We start from the raw sequence: 10,780 nt of genomic DNA on the forward strand, positions 1-10,780 counted from the left end.
TCCATGAAGATACACCATGTAATTTGATTTTATTACTCATAATCAATTGCCTTTAATGAATTGACTGCTAGGATGTACTAGCTAGGGATGGCAAAATTAATCCGACCCGATGGGTATACACCCTACCCGAACCCGATCAAACCCGAAAAATAGGGTTTGACTGGGTTTGGGTTCGGGTTTGGGTAAAACCCGAAAACTATAGTACGGGTATGGGTAGGGTATGGGTAGTGCTATTTTCTATCCGAACCCGACCCGAACCTATGGATATGGGTAATATCCGAACCCATATCCGAATATATATATATATATATATATATATATATATATATATATAGACACACACATATCCGAATATATATATACATATACATATATATATATATATATATAGACACACACACATACACACACACATATATATGATCTCTCTCTCTTTCTCTCTCTCTCTATATATATATAATTATATATATGTATGCATGCATATATGTATGCATGTATGTGTGTGTTAGAAGTGTGTATGTGCGTATGTATGTATGTATATATATATAATTAGTAATTCTATTTTTGATTGATAATATGCATAAAATTATTTTACTTTTTTTTTTGGTATAGAATGGATGGGTATGGGGCGGGTATGGATTGGGTATGGAGAAATGGGTTACCCACGGGTATCCCCGAACCCGTTGGGTATGGAGATGGGTATCTCTTTTCTTATCCGATTGGGTATCGGGTAGGATTTGGGTATAGGATATTAAGTTCGGGTTTGGGGATGGGTAGTATACTATCCGACCCAAATCCTACCCATTGCCATCCCTAGTACTAGCTAGGAGGGGAAAGCTTCAATTTTTCTATAAAAGAAAAAACTCCCCCTCCCTTTCCACACTGGCCTCCAACGTGCGTGCCCGCCCGCTCCTCTCCCACGAAAGAGGGAAAAAAGGGGTTGGAGACCCACGTTGGATTAAAAGCTGAGAGCAGGTGTTTGCGTTTGTAAATTGTGGACGATAACTGAAAAATAATGTTCTAATCCCATTATTTGCATGGGTCGTATATTGTTTGTGTTTGTTTGTTTTTGACGATCGGTGCAAAGAGAATTATTTTGTTACATATATAAAAAAATTTAAATATATATTTTTTGTACAAGCATAAAAGGTTCTCTGTCTCGTGGTGTTTGCTTTTTTTTTTTTTTGCTAAATCCCATGATTTTAGCTTTGGTGATATCAGTGGGCATGGGTACGGAAGTATAGTCATGAAAGGTGTCTGATGTTACGTGGACAAAGTTTGTTTCATGTGGTACGTTGTATCCCTCTTTCTACCATCTGCCCAATTGTCCCGTCTCGCTTGCCAAGAATACTGACATCCAGACATTACGTAGTTTTGTTGATAACACTTAAATAAAATTTATTTTTTCAAATCATATTGTGTACCATCGTGTGTACATGTTTCAAATAACAAGAAATTTTATTACAATATTTTTTTAAAATATTTTAATAATTATTATCCGATACTCTATTGAAAATTCTACTTCAACTTTTTATATTTTTTATTTGTCTACAAAACCATGTCATGTTTCACGTTCGTGATACTCGCGCGGCTAAGTTGAAGCGTTGAGGATGCGATTTGACTGTCTTTCTGTATATATATTTTTGGCAGCTGACTGTCTTTTTGTATTATAATTTTTTTCATACCATCTGTCCAATGGTTCTATCATGCAACCTATATGTTCTAGATCCTAAGAATACTGACCTCACCATATATAATTTTAGTGATAACAGTTAAAAAAATTTATTTTATGAAATCATATATATATATATATATATATATATATATATATATATATTTCTAAAATAATATTTTTTAATAAAATATTTTCAAAATATGATCGAATGGAAATTATTTTCGGATCTACCATTCTAGCGTGAAATCATGTGTTGAACTCACGATTTCTGAGTGACGTGGCACCCATTGCCTGTCACGTGGTGCGGGGTGTGCCAGGGTTGAAATTATGGGTTGAACCTACGATTTCAGATTCGTGATCTCAACCCATGATTTTTCTACGCTACCCCACCTCGGGCCCTTTCTGCACCCTTTGTTTCCTATCGTCCGGTCCCTCCTTCACCACGCCATCCCGCACTGCTCCCCTCCCCTCCCCTTTGACATTCCAGTCCCGCTTGCATCACCCCCACCCCGGCTGCCCTTGTGTCCCACCATTGGATCATACTCCCCCGGGCCCCGCCCCCCTCGACGGTCCCACTCTAGCTATCCTTGTGTCCAACCCTCAGATCGCACCCCCCGATCGCCCCTGCCCCTCCCCCTCCATGGTTCCCACCCTGCTCCCTTCTCTCGGACCGTTGGATCATGCCCCCCGGCCCCCCCTCCACGGTCCCTACGCTGCTCCCGTTCTTTCTGACCCTCGGATCGCACCCCCCGACCCCCAACACAACCCCCCCACACCAACCCTGGCCAGTCCCCATGTTGCTCCCCTTCTCTTTGACCGTGGGGTCCCCCTCACCCCTCTATTTCCCATTTTTCCATCTATCCAGTCATCTTTCGATTATCAGGCCGCTCTCCATCTTTGGCTGCTTTCTCTGTTGGATCCCGGACTTGACTGCCTTCCGACGGTCCGATCATTTGTGGTTCCCGTCATCCCCCCTCTGGTAAAAATATTTTTTTTTATTATCTATTTTAATTTAGTGTTGTTATGTTATTTGAAGATTTTATTTTAATTTCTGACCTTGAGCCATGTTGTTTACCCTATTTTGCATATTATTGGTGATTTTATGTGGAGCTTGCTAAAGTTATTGTATTTATTATATATGTAGTGATGGAAGAAAGTATCATGGTCTTATGCTATATAAATGGTTCTATAGTTTACGGGTTAAATGGCATTGAATATAATCGTTATCCTCAAAGGGCAATTAGAATTAAAATTGGAATTAAATTTGAAGAGTTGGAGGATAAATTAAGTAGGGTCTTTTGTGTAGAGAGACATAAGAATAGACTCACGATAATATATAAATATCGATAGGTTGTGTAGTCAATATTATTAAAGTATGAATCGATTTTGATTAGCGAAGATGAAGATACGGAAATAATCTTTTCAACGGTTAGTTTGCATCTATATTTATCAGGTACAGAGTTGTATCTAAAAGTGCTACCTATTAAAGTTGAACAGGATGAATATGAAGTAGCTGATAGGGATATAAGAACAACTCAGGGCACTGAACAGATCGGTCCATCTAGTGCTTATGTGGTTGATAATGTACCAACGACTCAAAATTTCAGACATGCAAAAGACCAGTTCCCTACAGTGGATCTTGATGTGGCAGGTGTCACTATTAGACAATCATTAATTTACATATCTATCGATGACATAGTTTACATAGATAATCGGCTATTTGAAGAAGATGACATACGAAGTGAAGATGAGATGGACTTCGATCCTCAGCAAGCCGATTCTTCTACTGATATAGGGTGGCCACCTATGGAAGAGCACCCAAATTTAGGGGTGTTTGAAGCTCCTTCTGGAATATTTAGGTCATTTGATTGGACGGCAGTTAACGTATCTATGTCTTTTGCATTAGAGGCATGGTGCACCAGTTTGAAAAAAGGTGTCGAGTTATCAAAAGAGCTTCATTTTACAGATAAGGCGAAACTGCAAACTGCAATAAAATAGTATCATATTGAGAGGCATTATGAATTTAGGGTTGTCGAGTCAGAGCCAAAGCGAAGTGTTTCAAGTGCAAACAGCATTCCGTGGGCCATATATGAATAAAGGCAACAAAGGTGATGATAGATTTTACTCAGATTAAGTTATTACAAACAATAAATAGCTTCTAGAACTAATAACCTAATATGACATGCAGATAGTACTACTATCTAAGCATACGTGTACATGTCAGAAATGACAGTGTTATCATTTGCCATGTTCTTATGTGATGGTTGTCTGTGCATATGTGTCAATTGATTTTTGATGATATGCTGATCGATGTTACACACTAAAAGAGTACCATCATAATTATAGTCATCAATTTCAACCGACCCCGTATGCAGATTATTGGGCACAATAAAAAAGTAACGTCACATTATATCACAGAAAGAACGATTGCGACAGAAGGAAAAGCTACGATCTTCTAGACTCAGGAATGAAATAGATTGAATGAAAGTTGAGAACAGAACTACATGTCGAACTTGTGGCGAAGTAGGACATAGCAGACGGACATATTCGAGAACCAGAGAATGAATATTTTTTTGAAATTGATGAAATTTGTATTATCATCAGTTGTAATGTGATATTACTTTTGTTCCGACTTGTATCAAATGTGTGTTTCTTTGATTCAGTATCAAATATGTGTTTATTTGTAAATGCCTTCTATAGTATTGCACACATGGAGTCAGGGCTGGTAGATCAGACGGTATTACATGGTTAGGTATCTCATAAGTCTTCCATCAATTGGGATGGGCAGGAATGTATTTATATAACTAATTTGTATTTGTTCGAATATGAAGATTTGAGGTATCTTCTTTTCAAGTTTATAGGAGCATTCCTTTCTTAGATGTCGACGGCGAGAGCTAGTCTTTACTCACTCGATCCTGCTGGATATGCGGATAGTACCACTTCTGCAACAGGCTAGTTTTTACGGTCTTAGCTGCATGATTTTAATATCACTAGATTGGCATTTGATCACCCCTTTCGTAGAGTGGTGGCATCCAGAGACCTATACATTTCATCTTCCACCAGGTGAGTGCACATCACTTTGGAGGACGTCTACATTCAGATGGGTTTACCAGTTGACGGTCTTCCAGTGATAAGTAGTACATGCCAGGACTGGCGTCAGATATACTTGGATTTATTAGGTATTATCCCACCTCCCGAAAAACTCAAGGGTTGTCGATTGAATCTTGCATGGTTGGGATAACAGTTCCCTGAGTTACCACCAGATGCACATGTTATAGCTATACAGCGTTATGCTAGGACATATATTCTGCAGCTGATGGGAGGATGTTTATATGCGGATAAATCAAATAATATGATGCATATAATATTTTTATCACTACTTATCGATTTTGAGGCCGCAGGATACTACAGTTGGGGTAGTGCGGGCCTAGCATGGTTGTATAAAGCGCTTTGTAGGGCAAGTAGGATAGATGCTTCTGACATCATGGGACTTTTGATTTTACTCTAGGTGTAGGCCTGGTATAGATTTCCGTCTATAGCTCCTCGTAGATTATGTCAGCCTCTTGTAGATCCTATTATGGATTTGCCTGATGGAGGTGCGTTACCAGCTAATTTTCTAGCCATGAGGTATGTAATTGAAGTACCAATATAATGTTCAAACTCTAAGATTTTGTATTTGAATTACATGTAACGTAAATAATTTCATTATGCATGTTGAGAGATGCTTTCGAGGTGATGAAGGTTTCCACTCATATTTTAATGAGTTATTGGTATCATCTTGATCATCTTAGAGTTGAGCAGGTATAAATATAACTGATTTACATTATTTGGATAAGCTCTTAGAAGGACTATGTACACATTACTTATACTTAACCCTATGGATGAAAAGATTGTATGGTAGTCATATACTCCTTTTGTCCTAATAGGTCTATCGGATTATTATTTCAATGGAAAGGATATATGGCGATGTCGTATACCATTTTTATACTTTTTTATCGTTGAGTGGCATTATGCAGATAAAGTGATGCACTAGTTCGGATTACGACAGACTATCTGGAGGTTTGTGATACGGATTCCAGACTACATCATATCGACTTTTGGGGGCGAGCCGATCATGACAGGGGCAGAATTCATCAGCAGTGGGTTGCGCTCTGGGAGAGTCGGCTCGATTATATTGTAGACAGTCTAGCAACTGATGATATGATAGATTATTATGATAGCTACATGAAGTGGTATCATCGTATTATGCGTCGATTTATTTATCGTTGTGGAGCGATGATTGACTACTTGGTAAGGTTTCATATTTGTTTATTTTTTATGATTAACATTTTTGTATTTGGCTACTGCTCACCTTTTGTTTATGTCAGAGTGACAGTCTGACGAGGATTCATCATTTAGCTCATCCAGACTCGTTGTCTACATCCGGACGTGTCATCCAGGATAATTGTACTTCAATCCTCCATGCCGTCGACGAGCATGCTCGTATCTCCACCGATATCCACGATCATGACCGCGGTACATTAGGATCCACTCCGTCACCTTTCTTGCATCCTTCGTCATTGAGAGCACCTACATTGCATAGAGGAGGTACCAGATGATATTGCTCATCATCATTCCTGATACCAGACTTTCCATCATTCAATTCATATACACCCTCGCCTATGTATATGCATGATGATGTGACCCAGTTTCAATCCGTAGAGAAGACTGCAGCACATTTTAAGTATGCAGCGGCCGAGTACGAGAGATCGAGTGAGGATCTGACTGAGGGTCTGAGTGAGGCTCAGCAGCAGGCTCAGGAAGCTACACAAGTAGAGCATGGTATCGAAGAGCATAAGGGTCTGAGTGAGGCTCAGCAATATGTTTATGAAGCTATAGGGGTAGACATGGTACCAAGCATGGTACCGTCTTGTGGCACATGATGTATATATTTTTATATTTTTTCATATTGTGTTGGATTTATGTTGGGTTGGACATATAGATTTTTATGGATTTATGGTATCACACTTGTTGCTTTATAAAATGGTGTCAAACATATTGCTTTATTTAATGCATTTTGGCATGCCAAAGTAGATTATTTAAGGTAACCTTATACTTTCTTCAAACATGTAGATTTAGGCATGGCAAAACAAAATCTATCAAGTATTTCTTTTTTTGAAAAAAAAATTGAGTCGATGGTCGATCGGCTAGCCCCTACAGTTGACCCCAATGGCACACTATATGTGCCACAGTGGTTGACCGTACATACTATCTTTGGCCCGATCGATCGACTTGGTGGGCTATGATCGATCAAAATTCACAGGCAATCGACTGCAGACAAAAGCAGACAGATTTTTTGATCGACCGGTCTAAATGATCTGATTCGATCGATACATTCAATGGATTGTAGTCGGTCAAAATTTTCAGATGATCGATCGTAATGGCATAGTTTGTGTCGTAATGGCATGGTTTATGTTCTACAGTAGTTGATCGGTGCGAGGTTTCGGACTCGGCGGATCGGTTTGGTGGGTATGAGTACGGAGAGTATAGTCAGGAATGGTGTTTGTTGTTACATGGACAAAGTTTGTTTCATGTGGTTCGTTGTATCCCTCTTTCTACCATCTGCTCAATTGTCCCATCTCACTGTCCAAGAATACTGACAGCAAGACATTATGTAGTTTTGGTGATAACAGTTAAACAAAATTTATTTTTTGAAATCATATTGTGTACAGTCGTATGCGTACACGTTTCAAATAACAAGAGATTTTATTACAATAATTTTTTAAAATATTTTAATAATTATTATCTAAAATTTTATTAAAAATTCTTCTCCAACTTCTTATATCTTTTATTTATCTATAAAATCATGTCATGTTTCACGTTCGCGACACCCTCACGTTTATGTTGAAGCGTTGAGTATGTGATTTGACTGTCTTTCTATATATATTTTATTGATAGCTGACTGTCTTTTTATATTATATTTTTTTCATACCATCTGTTCGATGATCCCATCATGCAATCTATATATTCTAGAATCTAAGAATATTGACCTCGCAATATAAAATTTTAGTGATAATAATTAAAAATATTTATTTGATGAAACTATATATATGTATATATATATTTCATAAAATAGTTATTAAAATATTTTATATTTTAAGAAATTATTTCAATAATATTTTAAGAAATTATAATAGTAATATATATATATATATATATATTACTGTTATAATTTCTTAAAATATTACTGAAATAGTTTCTTAAAATATTTTAATAACTATTTTATGAAACCCTACCGAAATTCTTCTCAAAATTCTAATATTTTTTATTTATCTGCTCATGGCATGTTTCACGTAGGGTGACCAAGCCGTTTGACCCGGTTAAGCAGAAGGTTGGTGACGCGGGTTGGCGCATTTTTTGCGACCCATGCAGCAGTGCGAAACGAGACTGAAATAACCATGGCTTTTGCGACCCAACAACGGCTATTCTTCTCTATAAATACAAACAAGTTGTAGATGACTTGATTCAGAGCACGCATCACCTTCCACCTCCAAGATATCAAACTTCTCGGCATCAGTAATTAAGCCCAAAACTCTCCTCCTAGTTAAGGTAGCAACCATGGCATCTTCTCTGATCTTTACGGTGAGCCGGAGGGAGCCCGTGCTCGTTGCACCGGCGAAGCCCACACCGCACGAGTTCAAACCCCTCTCGGACATCGATGACCAGGAGGGCCTGAGGTTTTACAGCTCTGGCATCCATTTCTACCGCAACGATCCCTCCAAGGAGGGACGGGACCCGGCAAGGGTCATAAAGGAGGCCCTTGGGAAGGTCCTCGTGCACTACCATCCGATCGCTGGCCGCCTTCGGGAATGGCCCGGGAGGAAGCTGGTGGTGGAGTGCACCGGCGAAGGGGTGGTGTTCGTGGAGGCCAACGCTGATGTCCGGCTCGAGGAGTTCGGCAATGCACCCAGTCCACCCTTTCCTTGCGTGGAGGAGCTGCTCTACGATACAGAGAGCTTGGGAAGCGACCTCGACTGCCCCTTTCTCTTTGTTCAGGTACATGGTTAAATCTTCGAAGCTCTTGTCGTGTTTGATATGAAAAGATCAAACGTACTGGAGTCTATCAGAATGATCCTTACCTACGATTATCTTACGAAGCCTATAGACCCCCAGCACAATTCTTGAGGGATACATTGCATTATCTTCCTTAACTTGTTATAATAATGCTCTCCTCCACGTGAGAATATTGCATGGGAAATAAAATATTGCTCTCTACCACCATCTTGAGGGGGAAAAGAGATCATGTTAATTCTTAGCATGCAAAAGATTTTTAGCAAATTGATAGCAAGTCTCTTCATTGACTGACCTATAATATTTAGTCCCGTATCCGGCTCAAGTTTCAAGGTTTCTTTATTTTCCAATCCCTTATATTCTCCATAATAAGCTAAAAACAACTGCGTACGCAGTTATAAGTATGTACAGGGATAACATAACGAGAAATTATTAGGTAGACTCATTCTACCTAACATAACTGTGTGCATGGAGAATATAACTATATGCAATAGCCAATATAAATGTGCACACAAGATTGTTTACTAATGATCAAGGAACGGTATTTTAAAGTCCAGTCAAAGAAAAGAAAAAAAAAAGACTGAATGTCAAGTTGTTCTAAAATTTTTGCCCCATGAAACCAATGAGCTAGCTCTAAATGGTCCTCGCTCTCTTCCTGAAATTAATTATGGGTGATGATCAGGTGACGCGACTCAAGTGCGGAGGCTTCATCTTTGGTCTGCGGATCAACCACACGATCATGGACGCACCGGGGGTGGTGCAGTTCCTCACTGCCCTGGGCGAGATGGCGCGCGGGGCAGCTGCCCCTACCGTGCCGCCCGTGTGGGAGAGAGAGCTGCTCACCGCCCGCTGCCCCCCTCGCATCACCCACGTCCACCCGGAGTACGAGTTCTCGGCCGCCACCGACGTGATGACTACCGTCCCCCTGTCCGACATGGTGAACCGCTCCTTCTTCTTCGGCCCCAGGGAGATATCCGCTCTAAGGAAGTACGCGCCCCCGCACCTGCGCCCCACCAGCTCCAGGTTCGAGCTGATCACCGCCTCCGTCTGGCGGAGCCGCACCGCGGCCCTCGGCTACGACCCCGACGACGAGGTCCGCGTCCTCTTCGTCGTGAACGCCCGCGGGCGGCGCAGCCCGCCCCTGCCGTCGGGGTACTACGGGAACGCGCTGGCATTTCCAGTGGCCTCGTCGGCGGCGGGCAGGCTGAGGCGGAGCCCGCTGGGGTACGCACTGGAGGTGGTGAAGAAGGCCAAGGCGAGCGTGACGGACGAGTACATGCAGTCGGTGGCGGACCTGATGGTGCTCCAGGGTAGGCCGCACTTCGCCATGGCTCGGACCTACCTCGTGTCGGACGTGACCCGGGCGGGCTTCGAGGCGGTGGATTTCGGGTGGGGGGAGGGGGTCTACGGCGGCCCGGCCAGTGCTGGTATCGGGGGGGCCGGCGTTGCCAGCTTCTACACCTGGCACAGGAACGGCAAGGGGGAGGAAGGCATCTTGGTTCCCATGTGTCTGCCGGGACCCGCCATGGAGAGGTTCCAGATGGAGATGGAGAGCTTGACCCAGGAGCCCGCCTTTGATCCTTACGACAGCAATACTAATATGAAGAATATATCCATTGTCAGTCGTGATATGAAGATGTCACGCCTATAAATATGTAATAGGATGTCACTTGAATTGGCTGCGTAGGTATCTGTTGTGAGTATTCTAGAATATCTCATGATTCTAGAATATTTTTTCATATATTCTTCCATATATTTGTTATTGATATTTGCATGTATACCTGGCTGTGTAGTCTATAGATATTCCATATATTATGTACTTTGTTTTCAAGAAATATAATAGAGTTGTTCGTTTTTAATTTCAGTTTGTTGCTTTATTTTGACAATACTAGTGTGATAGGGAGGTTTATTTGTTGATTGACTTCATGTATCACTGAAGTTTAATCTAAAAGTTAGATGCGTAGAATTAGATTTGGTTGACCGTTCCTTCCATTTCCAGGGAAGACCATTTGATCTAAGGGAGGTTCCCTTCACTAAAATTTAGTGATTATTTGT

General features: G+C 40.9%; 1 protein-coding gene across 1 annotated transcript; it reads left to right on the forward strand.

Moving 5' to 3' along the window:
* Positions 1-8,190: 8,190 nt before the first annotated feature.
* On the forward strand, positions 8,191-10,547 carry LOC105059707 (benzyl alcohol O-benzoyltransferase-like). Its single transcript, XM_010943125.4, has 2 exons — positions 8,191-8,710; positions 9,408-10,547. Exons 1-2 carry the CDS (start codon positions 8,273-8,275, stop codon positions 10,374-10,376), a joined length of 1,407 nt encoding a protein of 468 aa, XP_010941427.3. The 5' UTR covers positions 8,191-8,272; the 3' UTR covers positions 10,377-10,547.
* The last annotated feature ends 233 nt before the right edge of the window (positions 10,548-10,780 follow it).

This window comes from Elaeis guineensis, chromosome 16 (assembly GCF_000442705.2).
Source record: "Elaeis guineensis isolate ETL-2024a chromosome 16, EG11, whole genome shotgun sequence".
NCBI classification, from domain to species: Eukaryota; Viridiplantae; Streptophyta; class Magnoliopsida; order Arecales; family Arecaceae; genus Elaeis; species Elaeis guineensis.